The sequence below is a fragment of the Geotrypetes seraphini genome, chromosome 7 (assembly GCF_902459505.1).
Source record: "Geotrypetes seraphini chromosome 7, aGeoSer1.1, whole genome shotgun sequence".
Taxonomy (NCBI): Eukaryota; Metazoa; Chordata; class Amphibia; order Gymnophiona; family Dermophiidae; genus Geotrypetes; species Geotrypetes seraphini.
This window is the reverse complement of record NC_047090.1, coordinates 15,709,234-15,728,333: the sequence shown is the minus strand read 5'-3', so window position 1 is coordinate 15,728,333 and position 19,100 is coordinate 15,709,234. Positions and strand designations below refer to the sequence as shown.

General features: G+C 44.6%; 1 protein-coding gene across 1 annotated transcript in view; it reads right to left on the bottom strand.

The window, feature by feature from the left end:
* TRHDE (thyrotropin releasing hormone degrading enzyme) overlaps window positions 1-19,100 on the bottom strand; it is a 404,597-nt gene that overhangs the window by 139,492 nt on the left and 246,005 nt on the right. The window contains exon 7 of the mRNA XM_033951769.1: window positions 9,175-9,240. Within this exon, the coding sequence (XP_033807660.1) occupies window positions 9,175-9,240 (66 nt within the window). The remainder of the gene's footprint in view (window positions 1-9,174; window positions 9,241-19,100) is intronic.

Genomic DNA, 19,100 nt, shown 5'->3' with positions numbered 1-19,100 from the left:
TCCGCCATTTTCCCCAGAACCGAGGTCAGGCTCAACAGTCTGTAGTTTCCCGAGTCACCTCTTGATCCCTTTTTAAAGATGGGCGTAATGTTGGCTATCTTCCAATCCTCCTTTTTAACCCGCTTAATCTTAAGCGGTTTACAAAATGCAAACATAATCATAATTTGACATATAAAAAATGAAAACAAGCACAGCATAACATCTAAAATTCATCTCAACCAGTACTATAATTCATAAGAACATGCCTTACTGGGTTAGCCCAATGGTCCATAACATAAACCTCCTCCCTTTCCTTTTATGAAACAGTGCTGCCGAGCAGCACAAGCTAAATGCCGAACCGCCCATAGAGATAGAATGGGAGGGTCGGCATTTAACTCGTGCTGCTCGGTAGCACAGTTTGATTAAAGAGGAGGAAAAGTTAGGGCAGTCCTTTTGCTGTCCTAACTTTTGCGCTTACTTAGCCAGTTCGCAGATTGGAAATTGTCGCTAAGCAGGCACTCCGCCTATGCTCTGCCCTCGACCAACCCCAAACCTAACTGGGGATGGCTGACAGTGGTATAGTAAGGGGAATGCGGGGGTGTTTTACCCCAGGTGCAGTCTTCCGAAGGGTGTAGCAGCACCCCTCGTCCTCTCTGCCCACCCCACGCTCCTCTCCTTACCACACACACCTTTTGGCTTCCCCCATATCTTTTTGGCGCTCTCCTTGACATCACTTCTGGGACCCGCATGCTGCTCATGCCAGAGAACTATAAAAGAGAAGGGGGGAGCAGGAAAGAGGGAGGGCACTGTCAGTTTAATAAAATGTAAGGATGGTCGCACCCCCACAATATTAGGTGGTAGGGGTTAAGTGAAATGTGCACTGACCAACGCCAGGTCCCAGGTTCAGTTCCCTCACCGATGACTCACCAGGAAGTAGAATCAGAGGCATAGCCAGAGGTTTTTGCATAAAGAATATATTATAGAAATAGTCTTACAGAAAAGTAATATTTATAATCATTGCAATTAAGTAGAGAGTATTACACTTAAATAGAGAGCCCAGCAGTTCCCCTGCCTTACAGAGTTTAGAAGGAATTGAGTGTGAAGTTTCAGGGAAAGGCAGAGAGAGAGAGAGGGGGATGGGGTGATGTTTCGTGTTCCATAGATAAAGAGAAGGATAGACAGAGAGATGGAGAGAGCTCAAGAAAGAACCAGAGTGCCAAGCCAAGAGCCAAGCGATAGCTAGATAGAAAGAGAGAGAGAGGGCCAAGACCCCTCTCCTGATAGCTTGATAGGAAAAGAGACACCCATTGATAGAGCCGAGAGCAGGCTTTTATACCTTGGTATCTTATTCTGAATAGAGAAAATATTGTATCTCCCAGTATCTTTCTGTTTAGAATTTGTAAACTGTTTGAGACAATGGTTAATTTAATTGACAAAGGAGGGTGTAATACCTGCAAGCATGGTGATGGGATTAGGTCTCTGGCTTCTTTGTTTCTTGATCTGTGCACTTGGACCTAAGCACCCTCTTAATCAGACATTAACACCTTTTAGCTAGTCATGATTCAATCAGGGAAACTTAACACAGTCTCCCTGCACTAAGGGTCTATCTGCCTTCCCATGCCAGAGCCAGATTGATATAATCTCCCATAAGCCTCTAGGCTGACAGGCACCACCACCCCGGATGCCGCTCAACCTTTCTAGTCCACTGATGGCTGGTTATCAGCAATATCCAGTGGTATTAACATGTTAAGTGCCACTGAATATCTTGTGCTAGGTAGCTTAGAAGGGTTTAATAGAGTCAGAGTCTCTCTTGCCAAGTTAAACTCTTTTTAATATCACAGAAAGGCAGTATATCAAAATGCATGACCTACATACCAGGGAGAGACAAAAAAAAAACAATGTGAGAAGAAGAAGAAGAAAAAAAAAAAGTGGGATCTGTAAGTCAGCTAAAAGTGGAAATATAAGTAAGAAGAAGGAAAAGATGATATATCTAAGATAAGAGATAACATCAGTGAAATGACTATAAAATGAATTGCAAGGGAAGACTAGTAAAAAGCTGATGCCAGAAAACTGGATATAGTGGTTAAAGAGAAAAAAAAAACCCCTCCAAAACAACATTGATCACAGGTACTAAAAACACACAAATAATTCACATAATAATTGCATTGTAACATTTGAATTGTTGGCGAGACCACACTCAAAATACTGTGCTCAGTTTTGGAGGCCATACCTTTCCAAATACCTAAAGAGACTTGAAGCAGTGTAGAGGAAGACAAGCAAAATGGTATGTGGTCTCCACCAGAAAATACATAAGAAAAGACTTGACAATTTTGGCATGTGTACTCCGGAGGAGAAGAAGGAGAGGGGTGATATGATACTGATGCTTGAAGGATATAAATGAACAAATAGACCATTTCCCAAAATGGAGAACTAGAGGACATGAAATGAACCTGCAAAGGGGAGGGTGGGGGCAGAACTGAAAAACGACATCAGGAAATAATCGTACTTTTTTGGAGTGTGTGGCAAATGTTTGGAATGCTCTTCTGCAGAGGGTGTTGGGGATGAAAGAATTCAAAATGGCATGTGGCACTGTGGTTAGAGCAGGGGTGGGCAAACTTTATGACTCATGGGCCACAATGGGTTCTTAAATTTGACAGGGGGGCTGGACCAAGCGCATCTTTCTATCCTTCCATCCCTCCCATCCCCCTGTGCAGCAGAACCCTCGCCCAGCTTCCATCCTTCCCTCCCTCCCTCCCATCCCTTGTGCAGCAGAACCCTTGAGCACCCGCCCCAGCCGTGCAGCCGAACCCCTGCTGACCCTCCATCCTTGTGCCAACCACAAACCCTACATAGCTCCCTCCAAAGCAGCGTCGGGCCGGCCTTCTCTCATTGGGGCATTCCCTCTGCCACATCACTAATAATGTCATCAGTAACATGGCACACGGAAGGCCCCAACGAGAGAAGTCCGTGAAGCAGTCTGTTTAGAGTGCTGCTGGCCCGACGCTGCTCTGGAGGGAGGTATGTAGGCAGCGGGGTTCGGATGGTCGGTGGGCCGGATTAAAAAAGTAAACGGGCTGAGGGGAGATATGATTGAAGTCTACAAAATCCTGAGTGGAAGTACAAGTGCATTGATTTTTCGCTCTGTCAAAAATGACAAAGACTAGGGGACACTCGATGAAGTTACAAGGAAATATTTTTAAAACCAATAGGAGGAAATATTTTTTCACTCAGAGAATAGTTAAGCTCTGGAACACGTTGCCAGAGGTTGTGGTAAGAGTGGAGAGCGTAGCTGGTTTTAAGAAAGGTTTGGGAAATTTCCTGGAAAAAAGTCCACAGTCTGTTATTGAGAAAGACGGGAGAAGCCACTGCTTGCCCTGGATTGGTAGCATGGAATGTTGCTACTCTTTGGGATTTTGGAATGTTGCTACTCTTTGGGATTCTGGAACCTTGTTACTCTCTGGGATTCTGAATCTTGCTAATCTTTGAGATTCTGTACGGAATGTTGCTGCTCCTTGGGTTTTGGCCAAGTACTAGTGACCTGGATTGGCCACCGTGAGAACGGGCTACTGGGCTTGATGGACCATTGGTCTGACCCAGTAAGGCTATTCGTATGTTCTTATGCCTCAGCCAACTGCAAATGATCTGGAAATTCAATACCAGAATACGGCGCCAGCATTGAATTTCTGGTTTTGCTGCCGACAGCAGGAGATAGTCGGCAGCCCCAGAGGATCCCCCTACGAGAAGATAATGAAATAAATGTACGGATTATTTCCACCCAAATAAAACATAACTGGCTCAGGCAAGAAAAAGAGAGCGCATAGGGAAAGGTTACACAGGAGAAGGTTCAACCCTTGTCTCCTTTCTGTGCAGACTGGATGGGCCATGCTGGTCTTTATGCTGTCGCTTACTAACCCCCTCTTTTACTAAGGCGCAATAGCCAATTTAGCGCACGTTAACTGATTTAGCACACGCGAACAATTCGTGTGCGAAAAATGCGCTACATTGGCTAGCGCATCTTAGGGGTCCTTTTATCAAGGCAGGGTAGGGGTTTAAAGCGCGGAATGCCGCGCGTTCAACCGCCTGCCGCGCTAGCCGCTAACGCCTCCATTGACGAGGCGTTGGTATTTTGGCTTGCCGCGGGGGTTAGCGCGTGATGAAATGTCCGACGCGCTAACCCCCATAGCGCACCTTGATAAAAGGAGCCCTTAGTAAAAAGGACCCCTAAGTTACTATATAGATAATATTCTCACATTCATCTCTGATCTGAATTTCCCTTTTTTTTTTAATTAATCTTTATTGATTTTTAAACTTTGACAGTGCCATACACTTAATTTAGATGTAAACATTACAGAAAAGGCACTTTAACTACACAATTAATACAGAAAACAATCATTCCCCCCCCTCCTTCCCATAACTTGTTATATTACCGTAATTCATCTTTATTCATTTTTAAAGCTCCCAGTAAGTGTAACATATAATACAATCATTTATACTTAAATCACACTTCATAGAACATCAAATTCTAAACTATATCGAACAATCCCTCTCCCTTGTATCCTAGATTTATTCATAAATAAAAAAATCATAAAATAATCCCATCCCTCCACCCCCACCCTGGACGTATATGAACCAAAGGAGAAAATTAATGTTTATTCTATACAATACTTTCAATCTTTGCAATATTTTCTTAATGGCTCCCAAATAACCTGTTGTATAGCTATTATCCTTTCTATTTTAAATATGTGGCATAATGAGTTCCACCAAAAGCTGTAGTGCTGCCTCTTCCAATTTTTCCAGTTATTCGCGATCTGTTGTATGGCAACCCGTCATCATGAGCAGAAGCATTTCCAAATTAAGATTAGTTGTGCTATTTTGATATTTCAGAAATTAAAATGGGCTGCAAGGAGATGAAAACCGAGAACTGGAGAGAGAGAGAGAGGGAGAAAAACAAACAAACCTGGTGGCAAAAGTGATTATATGTGGGCTGGACCAAAGTCTTTTTACATTTCACGGTGGTAAGGGAGCAGTCAGGAATTAAATCTCCTCGCCTTTTTAATTTGACAATCCTAGCATGCCTTTCAAAAGCAAAGCCATTAATTCAGATACAGTAGCAGCAAAGCATAAAAACAAATCCCTGTACATGCGGAGCTTTTATCCGGAGCAGACCCTGTACGGGCTAATATAGCAACGCAGTAATCTGTCACCTAGAGGAGGGAAACTACTGTCAAATTGTTGATCACAGAGCATGAGCTTGAGTAATGATAATGAATCGAAGGAGTCCATAGAATGAGGCTGAAAAGTGTAGGGTTGTGTAAGGTTGCTGAGCCACGTTAAAAGTGCATTAAAAAGAAAACCAAATCCAGCATTAAAATAATCTGGAGCGCTGACCTTCAGCACCTTTGTACTAATGGCTTGGGAGAACCATGAAGTCTAATTTTGCATAGGGTGTCTAGGTGGGAAATGAGAAGTCTGGCTATTCATGCTTTTCCATGGTGGAGGGGGCGGGGTCTTACTGTAATGCTTACAGAAAGAATTTGTTGCTTTGAGACCAGGGTTGGGACCGACATTCTTGTAAACTCTGCCTTAATCGCACAAGCCTTGAACACCTATGATTTTGAAGTGTTTGAAGCTTATGCAGATGTGGGCGGAGCTTGAGGAATGGGGCAGGGACGGGGGAAAATGTGCCCCCGTGTCATTCTCTAAGTTTTAGCACATGGTGTTGCACGTGAGATCGGCACGTGAGAACTCTTAGAGAGAGAAAGAGATAATTACTGCAGATGGGCAGACTAGATGAGCCATTTGGCCTTTATCTGCCGTCATTCCAGATTTAACGTTCTAAATCAAAAGATTTACTTAAAATTGTCTCTGTGCAAGTAACTGGGGCTATAACAGTTGCAAGGAGAGCAAATATTATTCTTATCTCCCATTCTGTTTCTGTCTTTGTGCTTGTTTTACTGTCCTTTGCCCTTATGGCGTTCTTTTCTATTTTAACTTTTAATTTGTAAACCGGAGCAGTATATCAAATTTTTAATAGACATAAACATATTTCCATATTCCCCCCTCCCCACCAATGTCCACAGCAGTAGGAGTGCCCAATTCCTCCTGCCGTCACCCCCCCCCCCCCGAGACATCCCCCGGCAGGAGGGATGCCCACTCCCTCCTGCCACTGGCCTCATCGTCCACCGAAGCCCCCAAACACTCCCTGACTCCACCCTGCCATTCCCAGACTCCACCCCTGACACTCCCCAACACCCCAAGATTCCCCTGACACTCCCTGAATGCCCCCTGACACTTCAAGATCCCCTGCCACCCCCCCACCCCTCACCCCCAAATGTCCCTGTACCTTAATCTGATGGCTAGCAAAAGGGATGCCCACTCCCTCCTGCCGCTGGCCTCATCGTCCCCCAAAGCCCCCAAACACTCCCTGACTCCACCCTGTCATTCCCAGACTCCACCCCTGACACTCCCTGAAAGCCCCCTGACACTTCAAGATCCCCTGCCACCCCCAAATGTCCCTGTACCTTAATCTGATGGCTAGCAAAAGGGATGCCCACTCCCTCCTGCCGGAAGGACCACCACTACAAAATGGTGGACCTTCCCTTTCCCAGTGCATTCTGGGATGCACCAGGCAAGGTCCTAAGACCCTGATTGGCCCAGATTCCTAAGGCCCCTCCCATAGGAGTGGCCTTAGGCACCTGGGCCAACTGAAGTCCTAGCCCTCCTTCCCAGTGCATCCTTGGATTTATTAACAACATTTTCATTAAGAGATTTATCCAAAGCAATTTTACAATGCATTGAATAGTATTCAGGTACTCTTAAGTATTTTCCCTATCTGTCCCACAGGCTCACAATCTATTACAGGAACATCATGTTTTCTATACTAGGGCTACCATTCCACGCCTCAGCAGGCAGCGACAGTGTACCCACGCTTTCAACTGAGGCATGGAATGCGGGTCTCTAGAATGTGCTTTCCGTGTAGAATAAACCTACAGCAGATGCTAGACATCCCCCCCCTGAATTTACTGCACTGGCTTTGCACTCACCACAGCTTAAGCTTTGCATTTCAGATAAGATAAGTACAAAAGATACTGCATTTTAGAAAATTTGCCCCTAAATTTATTTCTGACACTCAACGGCTCTTTGAAAATTCATCCTACCCTACTGGCCATACCTCTCCCTATGCAACCCATCATCCTTCTAGCTTTCGCCGTCGCCTTTCCAACCTGTTTGGCCACCTTAAGATCATCACCTACAATCCCACACAAATCTCAGTCTTCTGGCTTGGCATACTGCAGTGAGCCTGATTATTACCGAAACCCCATCAACATTCAGAGAAATCATATTTGCACTGCATTTTCCAAGCAGGAGTTAGCCTTTCATATAGAGCATGCCTTGGCAGTATCAACAGAACCCAGCCTAGCGCGGGCCCTTCCTCACCCCCCCCCCCCCCCGCGTCTGTTTGCATTTCACTTTTCGATAACATTTTTGGCTGGAAGGAAAAGTGAGAGTGACCTGAGCTCTGGTCTGGATGTGGTTTATTTGAATTTCAAAATGAAAAGCTTACTAAGAACAGATAAGATTGATTGCTCTCTCTATCAAAGCCTTAATTGTATTTCAGGTGAACATCAATTTACTTTAAGGGGGCACTTCTAAGTACCAGGCTGCGTTATGAATAATTCATCACTCCAGACTTTCTGTAATATCATTTCCTTTAAAAAAAAAAAAAAAAAAGGATTTGAATGGAACAAATAGGTTCCACTGCTTTTTATTTTTAATTAGCGTGTTTCTTTTTTTGAGGGGGGAGGGGAAATGGGGTGGATTAAGAAGCATCTGTTCCGTTTTAATAATTGTCCGGATCCAATATCAGATCAGTGCTCTGTTTACGCATGCCATTCTGGGCCTGATGAAAGCGAAGCCGCAGGCTGAGTTTTTAAATCAACACTAAGGGAAATCGGCATTCTTTGTTCATCAAAGATGGAAGAAACGAAAGGCACTACGCTTACATGCCTGAAACAATAAGAATGGCATCAGAGGCCACCTATAATCTTTTATTTTTTTTCTCTTTTGTATTTAAAAGAAAAATTTCTAAAAGATTGAAATTAAAGTTCTATCAGTGGCGTTGTAAGAGTAGGAGGCGCCTGGGGCAACTGCTTTCCCGTCAACCCCACCTTCTGCAACCCCACTCACCACACCCTCCCTCCTCACTCCCATACCTCTTTAAATTGTTGCCAGCGTGAGCAGTTTCTCTGGCCTGCTGCTCACGGCAGTATTGGCTTTCCCTCTGACATCATTTCCTGGCCCCATGACCCAGAAGTGATTTCAGAGGGAGCTAGGCCGGGATGAGCAGCAGATCAGAGTAGTTGCTCACGCTGGCGAATATTTAAATAGGTAAAGAGGGGGCAGGGAAGGGAGTGCGTGAGCATAGTGTGTGTGTGGGGGGGGGGGCAAAGAGGTGCCAACGGCCCCACCAAGACGGTGACTATGGCAGTCAACTCCCCTGCCCCCTCTTACTACAACACTCCGAGGAGGTCACATGTGGGTTGTTGGAGTATTTCAGATTGTAAGCTCTTTCCAAATTACCAAAGAGTTGTCGAGATCCTAAGGTGATAGATGTTGGGTAGTTAGAAGCATTATAGTATTTGTTGGGTAGTTATAAGCATATTAGAGTTTATTAACGGTATAGAGAGGGTATAAGGGGTTTGGGTAGGGACTGGCTGTGTTAAATGGGTTTTATGTATTTTTTGAAGAGTAGGGTTTTAGTATCTTTCTTGAAGGCTTTGTGGTCTGTGGTCAATGACAACAGAATGGTGATTTGTCTGTCCAGTTTAGCTGCTTTGGTGGCTATTAGGTGATCATATAGTTTTTTTGTTTGACATTTTTGGATGACGGGTGTGTGAAAAGTGAGTGGGTTCTCCTGTGCCTGGTTGAGGAGGAATGAGTTAGTCGGTTATTCCAGTAGGTTGGGCTTTCTCCGTTAATAGCTTTGAATAGTAGGCAGTAGAATTTGAAGTGTACTCTTGCTTGTATTGGAAGCCAGTGAGAGTCATGGCATGCTTCTGTGATATGGTCAAAAATCACATCCAGAAACTCAAACAAGTACAGTATTTCTACATCATAGACTGGCTAACTCCGATGAATCCCCAAACACCTGGCCATATAGCCACTTAGAAAAAGATACAAATGAATTTAACGTACCTGTAGCCCCTTCTGAAACATTTTGTGGCCCATAAAATTGGCTAACATTCGAATTAAGGCTGCACCCTATAAGAAAAGATCAAAAGACATATAGTGATGAAAAATACATACCGTATACATACAAATATATTAGATACATACAAATATATTAGATTTTCACTGTAGCACAGTTCATAGCACTGGCCGTGGCGGTAACAGCTCTGACGCTCATAGGAATTCTATTCTCCTCTTTCACTAAGATGCGCTAACCGCTTAGCACGTGCTAATCGAATTAGTGCGCGTTTACGTATCCATAGACTAAAGTGAACATGTTAGCATTTAGCTCATGCTAAATCGATTAGCGCCTAGGGGTGTTGGAGCTGTTACCACCGCGACCAGCGCTGCTAGCGCAGTTTTTTTAAAAGGTTGGGGGGGGGAGGGAGGATAATGAATTAAGGATTATGCAATCAAGGAAAGGGAAATCAGAGGATCCCCAAAGAGCAAAGGGATCGAATCAAAGAAGTTTAAAAAAAAAAAAAAAAAAAAATTTTTATGTTTTTTTTTTTTTTAATAAATCTTTATTAATTTTTTAAATATTAACAGTGTAATACACAGGTATAAGAACATATAACAAGTCAAGAAAAGCACATTCAACTTACAGGTATTCAAAATCAATCATTTTATCCCACCCACTCATTGATTAATCGCTATCGTATATACTCTTTCAATAATCTACACTTATTTAAAATAACACAATAGCACAATCCCACCTCCCTCCCACCCTGGATGTGCAAGGAGATAGCACAGAATTAAAGACAAAAAAAACAACTACAGAGAAGTAATATAAGATGTCAACAGGCCCCAAACCAGTTTCAATATGTTACTATGCCCCAGCATTTCAGCATTCATTTTTTCATACCTATAACTAGAGCATAGGTTCGCCCACCAAAAAGGAAAATTCAGGCGATCGTAATTTTTCCAATTACGGGTTATCATCTGCTTGGCTATCCCGGTCATAATTAGGAAAAGATGGCATTTATAGCGGTCCATGGGGGGGGGCTTAATATGTAATAATGTTCCACATACAACTGCTTCATAAGTCAATGGAATTGACGACTCAAGTATAACATTAATCAGTCCCCATATCGACTTCCATAAGTTGAGTATCAAAGGACAATAGAACAACAGATGATCCAGCGACCCAATGTCTAGATGACAGTGCCAGCATCTATTGGATTTAGAACTGTCTAACTTTTGTAACCTAACAGGGGTCCAAAAAGATCTGTGTAACAAGAAAAACCAAGTTTGTCTCATAGATGCTGACGCTGTACATCTCATCCTCCAAGTCCAAATTCGTGGCCCTCGAGAGAGACTACGGGAACTCCCCACAGCCATTTCTTAATGGCTATCTGCACGGGGCAGGAGCGTAGGAAGATTGCTCCTGCCCCGAAAACCAGCTAGACCACCAGGTAAGGCCGAGATGCCGGGGGAAGGCGGAAGGGAGGCGAGGGTGAGTCAGAGCCGGATATTTGCGGTTTTTCACCATTCCCGGTCCGGCTCTGCCCCTATCCCCCATGAATAACGAGGGAGAAGTGTACTGTGGAGATGCAAGAGCTAACAGAGGAAACTTTGCCAGTAGCTGACCTGAACTTCCAAGGGGAGCCAATGCAGCAAGAACCCAGTGGGTGGAAGGCTGAAACGGGGCCAGAACTCATAGAGTGGGTCTGAGCAATCCATATTGCAGCTTAAAGGCAAGAATGAAGCTTAAACTGTGGTTTTCTGGGAGTGGTTTTTTTTTGCTTTTTCTTCTCAGTCATGCTGGCTAGGGCAGAGAGGTTGGGCTACTGAAAGCCTCGGCCTGTTTGGGAGAAGTTCCTTTTGAACTACTGATTTTGCGAATGAACCACACAATTGCCTAAAACCAGGAAAGGGCATTGTGAGAATTGTGGTTTGGACTAACTGCAGGAGTGTTTTTCTTTTTGAGTTTAAATGGAGCATGTTTTTGTTTGAGACTGAAAAACCCAGGGTATAAATGGAAAAACCCCTGGTGTGCAATGTTAATTGACTAACGGTGCATCCTGACAATAATAATGATAATAATACAGTTCTCCCTCCATATTCGCGGGGGATACGGGTGGACCATAGGCGTAAATATTGGAAAACCATGAATAACTTTTTATGTTATTCGCAGTTTTTAGAAAAAAACATTGTTGTTTTTATTATTGAAACCGCAAATAACTTGAAGCAGGCAAGCAGCGATTCCCAGCGATTTTCTCCATGCATGCTGGGATGAAGCCTTTCTCTCTCTGGATGCTGGGAAGTAACGTTTTTCTCAGTGCACACTGGGAAGCAGGGAAGCAGCGATTTTGGGGGAGAAAGCATGGAAGCAGCAATTTTCAGAGTGAATGGTAAGCGATAAACTTTTTTGTCAGTACAGTAAAAGGAAAAAGAACTTTCGTGATGATGTAATTGGGGGGCAGAGTCAGCAGTCAAAAAATTGCGAATAAGCGAATCCACAGGTACGGAAACCTCGGATACGAAGAGAGAAGTGTAAACAGTAAAACTTTGATGAACTCTGGCCTTTCTCTACTCAAGTTTGTGGAAAATACGGTGGCCTTCATGAGGACACACTGGCAGCCACAGTACGTAGGTCATTTAAATTTGAACATTTAAATTTTTATATTTATATTCTTTTAATTTATGTCAAGTATTGTCAATTTTACTTTAATTTGTGTTATGTCATATGACATTTTATAGTTTATGTTCCAGGACTCATGATGCAGTCTGATTAGCTGAAACACAGTCCGTGTCACGTCCTTATTTTGCCAGATGGTCTTATGATAGACAAGATTGTTTTAGGCGTTGTTTTTATCATTGGTTGCTATTAAAGTGGGTAATAGCTGCCTGAATCAATACGTCAAGCTCCAACCCTAGCAGTATTCAAATCCAAGCTAAAGGCCTACTTTTTTGAGTCTGTTTTCAACTCTTAACTCCCACTCACTGCTGTCAGATACCTAGACCCACTGTATCATTTCCTCTACCATAATCTCCCCAATCCTGTAATGTCCTGTCTAAATTACATTGTAAGCTCTTCTGAGCAGGGACTGCCTATAGTATGTTAAAATGTCAGATACCTAGACCCACTGTATCATTTCCTCAACCATAATCTCCCCAACCTTGAAATGTCCTGTCTAAATTAGATTGTAAGCTCTTCTGAGCAGGGACTGTCTATCGTATGTTAAAATGTACAGCGCTGCGTACGCTATAGAAATAATAAATAGTCGTAGTAGTGAAGACCAGCCTTGCTCTGCTCCTTCCATCGGATTTTGCTGGTATTCGTGGCCCTTTTCAGTCTATCATCGTGACCTGTTTTCTACATTTGAATATGATTTTTTTGATCCTTTATGAATAAATAATATTAAAAAAAAAAAAAAAGATTTGCCAAACATTATTGTAAACCACGGATTTGTTCGTTCCAACAAAAGGAGCGTGTGAAATGTTTAGCATCAAGAGTGTTCTTCAGTAGAAATACACAAAACACCACTTAGTTTTCATAACCTGAATCATGTTGCAATATAAAATTAATTTCCTATGAACACGAGGGCCTCTGAAAACAATAACTTGCAGTATAACAGCTTTGAACACTTGCCAGTAAACAAAATCCAAATTTGTTTTACAGAGCGATTGTTCATTGTTAATGCTGAGAAACCACAGCTGGAGTTTCCTGACAAAATTCAGCTTATATGAAACAACGCAGCATGAAGAAACGTGTCATGAACTCATAGTAGCGACGTGATTTTGGGGGTGGGGGTTACTTGAACAATAAAGCAACAAACATCTTGAGTGCTTTAAAAGATGTAAAACAGGAAGTTATATGAATCACAAATAGAGCTGAACAGATTGCAGAGGAAATAAACCTTTTAAGGCATTCTGAATAGTAAGGAGTATCAGTGGCGCGGCGAGGGTGAGAGGCGCCTGGGGCGGTGGTGCCCCTCCCCCGCCCTCATCTCCGATCCCCCCCCGCTACCTCCCCATTCCCACCTACCTTGAGTGCCCCGCTGCTCCTTCCCCGATCCCAACTGCCACGTGTGCCCCGCCGCTCCTTCCCCGATCCCGCCAGCAGTGTGCGCCCCACTGCTCCTTTCCTGATCCCGCCTGCCACGTACGCCCCACTTCTCCTCCCCCGATCCCACCTACGCCTTGCTGCTCTTTCCACGATCCCGCCTGCCGTATGTGCCCCACTGCTCCTTCCCCGATCCCAACTGCCACGTGTGGCCCGCCGCTCCTTCCCCGATCCCGCAAGCAGTGTGCGCCCCACTGCTCCTTTCCTGATCCCGCCTGCCACGTGCACCCCACTGCTCCTTCCCCGATCCCGCCTGCGCCTTGCTGCTCTTTCCACGATCCCGCCTGCCGTATGTGCCCCACTGCTCTTTCCCCTATCCCAACTGCCACGTGTGCCCCGCTGCTTCTTCCCCAATCCCGCCAGCAGTGTGCGCCCCACTGCTCCTTTCCTGATCCCGCCTGCCACGTACGCCCCACTGCTCCTCCCCCGATCCCACCTGCGCCTTGCTTCTCTTTCCACGATCCCAACTGCCACGTGTGCCCCGCTGCTCCTTCCCCGATCCCGCCAGCAGTGTGCGCCCCACTGCACCTTTCCTGATCCCGCCTGCCACGTATGCCCCACTGCTCCTCCCCCGATCCCACCTGCGCCTTGCTGCTCTTTCCACGTTCCCGCCTGCCGTATGTGCCCCACTGCTCCTTCCCCGATCCCAACTGCCGCATGCGCCCCACTGCTCCTTCCCCGATCCCACCTGCCGTGAGCGCCCCGCTGCTCCTTCCCCGATCTCACCTGCCACTTGTACCCCACTGCTCCTTTCCCGATCCCGCCTGCAGTGTGTGCCCCACTGCTCCTTCCCCGATCCCACCTGCAGTGTGCACCCCACTGATCATTCCCCGATCCCATCTGCCACGTTCGCCCCGCTGCTCCTTCCCCGATCTCGCTAGAGCTATGGGAGAAGGGAAGTGGGGGGGAACATGCGGCAGGAGGGATCAGGAAAGGAGTGAGGGGGTGGAGACTCTCATCCTCGCTGCGCCACTGGGCGCCTATCAAGTTAGGCACCTACCAAATAATTAATTGCAATTTTCAATTCAATGCGCTAAAGCTTATTAAATCAAGAGCTCCTTCTACAAAGCCGCGGTAGAGATGTCTACCAAGGTCCGGTGAGGTAAATGCTCTGACGCTCTAAGGAATTCTATGAGCGTACCTCACTGGCTCGCAGTAAAAACTTCTACTACAGCTTTGTAAAAGCCAGCGTAAGTTAGGCATCGAGAATGGCTAAGCACGCCAATGCAGGTGCCTATCTTAAGGCGCCTTTTATAGAATAAGGGCCTTATTGCCTTCAAATTGGGTGGCAGCACATACTCAACAAGGATATCTGCACACTCATGGCAACATTAGCGCAAGCCCCAAATATATATTCAGGAATAATTAATTGCCCCAAGTGGACTAAACTCATGTGCACACAGGTGATTATAACACACACTTTCTTACACTTCTCAGTGCTCAGAAAACCGTTTTTAGCTTATGAGACCGCTGAGTAAGCAACATTTTTTAGCTCACTACTGATACGGCTCAATTCTCAATTAGAGAGTTGCATGGGGACAGAAATCCCACCCCATCCCCGCCAGGATCCTCTCCGTCCCCATCAGGATCCTCTCCGTCCCCACCCATCCCCGTCAGGATCCTCTCCGTGCTACCCGTCCCCGTCAGGATCCTCTCCGTCCCCACCCTTCCCCGCCAGGATCCTCTCCGTCCCCACCCATCCCCGCAAGGAATTACCTCCATCCCCGCCCGTCCCCATAAAAAGCAGCAATTACTTCTGACAGGATCATCAATTCCACAGTTTCTTTTGCTGTTTTCCTTGTGGAATCTCTTTGGTGGAACCCTTTTATTGTTTTCTGTTCAGGTAATTAACTTATAAACCCCCTCTTTTACTAAGGCTGACGTGTCCATTATATTATATGGACGAACCCTGCTTCCAAAGCCTTCCATCCCCGTGGGAGTCCCGTTGGCTAGAGGGGGGTCCCCATGGGAGTCCCATGGGCCAGAGGGGGGGGGTCCCCATGGGAGTCCCATGGATTAGGGGGGATTCCCGCGATCCCCGTGCAGACCTCTATTCTCAATCATTGCACTGGTCCCTGTAGTATCTATAAGTATAATCCTCTCTCCCTTTTTTTGATCTTTTTAAAATACTTTGTCTTTTTAAATGCTCAACTTCAAAACAGAGTTAGCATTTAATGCAGGGGTTCAGCGGATTCTGACGCATTTCGCCATGCTGCCTCAGAGAACCCGCGTCAACACAAACTTAATTCTGCCCCCACCATGTCTGTTTTTACCTCAGCCGCTCTTGCTAAGACCCTTGCTAAAACATTAGCGCAAGACCATTAATGGAAAAAAAAAAGCCATTGTTATGACCACAGTAAAAATAGTCTTAGTATGTGGGAAAGACATTACATCACATTGTGCTTGTTAACCGCGTAACCACACGTTCAACGCGGTTTACAAAAGACTATTAACGATAAGCATAGTACCAATGAATTAATTAATCAGATACTTGGAAAATAGATAAGTCTTCAGCTGTGGTCTAAAATGTTAATAAAAATAAGCTGAGTAATAACGCTCGAAATTCTTTGTCATGAGAGGCTGCTTGGTACGCTAGTGTACGATCAAGACATTTTTTTACTTCTACAGCCTCGGACAGAAGGAAAATTAAACAGAGGATGAGGTTTTCTGCTGTGGGCCCACAACGGCCAATTTTTACCACAGCTTAGTAAAAAGACCCCCTAGTTGGCATATTAATGTCATGAATATCTATTGTGAATACACGGAAAAGCAAACCTGCTTTGGTACTCAAAGTTCATTGTTCAATATAACGAACCTGTGACATCAAAAGGCGCTATTATGTTGGCGTACACTAATCGTATTAGCACGGGCTAATGATCAGCATTTGCAACGGGCAACATTAGCATTTAACAGACGCTAATCATTAACGAGTACTAACGTAGTGTTTCTCAACTCGGTCCTGGAATAACCCCTTGCCAGGTTTTCAGGATATCCACCATGATTTGCATGCACTGCCTCCCATTATATGCAAATATCTTTTATGAATATTCATGGTGGGTATCCTGAAAGCCTGGGGGTACTCCAGGGTCAAGCAAGGGGGTACTCCAGGGTCAAGCAAGGGGGTACTCCAGGGTCAAGTTGAGAAACAGTGTGCTAATGCAATAGCGCCTTTTGATGAACTCCCCCCCCCTAAGTTTTAAATGTAGGCAGAAATGCTGGTAGGGTTACCAGATTTTCCTTCGGGAAAATCCGGACCTATGTCCACGCCCCTGGGACCGCCCAGTTCCCCCCAGCCCCACCCCGAGACAGCCTCCGCGCATGCGCAGACATGACATGTTGACATCGTGCATGCGCGGAAGCCCCCCTTCCCGTCACAATTTTGTCAGGAAGCTTTTCAAAACCTGGACCAAGTGCCAGGTTTTGAAAATCTGTCCAGGGAAATCCGAACATCTGGTCCCCGCACCAATGACCAACTGATTCAAATGGGTGCTTGATCACTCTGCTAAATCTTTGCAGTCAAGTTTCAAGTTCATTAAAATATTTTTTTGACCGCTTAATCTAGTTTCTAAGCGGTTAACAAAATAAAATTACATAAAAACAAATTGTAAAATTACATTAGAACAAATAAAAACAAGGAAAAAGGGTAACATACAAAGACATACAGCCACACAATGGGATGGTAGGGAAGAATTACAATTGGTATAGAAAAGGCGAGACATAAAAGGATAAAACAATCGGTTGGGTAAAAATGGCAGAAGTTTAAAATTTGGATAGTAAGTTTAGCCCTTAAAAGGGCATTTTTAACCAAAGGCATCTTGGAATAGAAATGTTTTTAATTTAATTTTAAATTGTTTTATATCAGATTCGTAACGTAGATGAGTAGGCAATGAGTTCCACAGAGAAGGGGCAGTAACGGCAAAGTTATTGGAACGCAGTGTATTGATTGATTTTAATGAAGGTATAACTAAAAGATTTTGGGAAGTTGAACGGAGAGATTTTGATGTGCTATATGGAATTAAAAGACTATTAATAAAGTCAGGTTGATTATTCAGTCTAGTTGTAAGTGTTAAAAGTAAAATTTTATAGTTACCGTATTTTCACCCATATACCGCGCACCCGTGTAAAACGTGCACACGCGTATAGCACGTGGGGAACAGAAATTTATGTAAAAATATTTCACTATAGCGCGCACACGCGTATACCGCGCATGCCGCCCTGACTCTCCTCTCGCTGCCCCGACTCTCCTCTCGCCTGCCCCGACTCTCCTTTCCGAAGGACCGCTCGCACCCCCACCTGAAGGACCGCTCGCACCCCCACAGCCTCCCCTCCTCCCCCTCCCGCATGGAGAAGCTGCCTACCGTTGTTTCCGGATGCCAGTGAGCCCAGCTGCTTCCTCTGCCAGCGGTCCCGCCCCTTCTCTGAGCCCTGCGCTACGCTGCTTCCTCTTCTCTCTGACATCAGAGAAAGGGCGGGACCGCCGGAAGAGGAAGCAGCTGGGCTCACTGGCATCCGGAAACAACGGTAGGCAGCTTCTCCATGCGGGAGGGGGAGGGGGGAAGGCTGTGGGGGTGCGAGCGGTCCTTCGGGTGGGGGTGCGAGCGGTCCTTCGGGGTGATGAATCGGACGTCGGGGGGGGACTATGTAAAAAAATATTTGTACAACGCGCTCACGCGTATAACGCGCATGGTTATGCATGGTTTGTAAAATCGTGTATAACGCGCGCGTTATATGCGTGAAAATGCGGTAATCCTGTGTTTGACTGGTAGCCAATGAGTATTAATTAAGAGGGGGGAAACGTGATCATATTTTTTTGCCCCGCTAATGATCTTAATAGCAGTATTTTGGACGATCTGTAGTCGTCTAATCTCCTTTTTTGTAATGCCCTTATTTTTTTTTTTTATAACTTTATTTTTATTGAATTTAACATACTTTACAAGTATAACTACTTGGTTTAGAAATACAGAATCATGTTCCAAAAGAAAAACATCATTAAACATTGCAATATTTAAAATAAATATATATATGAAACTTAACTCTTCCTTAGACCTCAATTAGGAGGAGGAAAAAGAAAACAAAGATATTATAGGGAGTAATATTACAATAATACAACGAAAAAGTAAAAGTAAAGACTTAAACGCTACAACCCAGCATTTCCTTTAAGCTACATTCCCTCCACTAGATAAACCTTTGAGATCTAAAAAGGAACGTAGATGATCTGGTGAAAAATACACATATATATGTATAAATATGTGTAATGCCCTTATAGAGGGCATTACAATAATCTATACAAGAAATTACCAAAGAGTGAATCAATGTATTCAGTGCCGCTGGTTCGAGTAACTTAGAGAGTCCCAGATTTCATTAATAAAGTTGCCTCTGCACTTCATAAATGCCTTCGCTTTAGCTGCAGTCCAGTGAGTGAGAGCTGAACGCCCCAAGACTGACAACTGTCATTGAGAGGAAACTGTGCGAAGAGAGGGCTCTTTCAACATCAATGGCCAGAAAGCTGAAAATATTCACAAGAGAGGAATGGACGCTTCATAGGCTTTTAGTGATTGATTGTCCTGAAAAGTCATTAGAGTGATGGCCAAGAAACACGTCGAAGGAACAGATTGCATTGCAATGAATTACATATTACGGAACTGTCCGGAACACTTTGAAACGGTTAGATATCCCTGATGGTTCCAAGATTCTAATGGAAAGAGTGCACAAATCTTCTACGCCTGAATCAGTGTCTTGCAAATGCTGTTATTACGCATATCTTCTATTTCCATAATATGGAAAAATTACTCGCCGCTCTTCAAGCAAAGAGAAAAGGTCACTA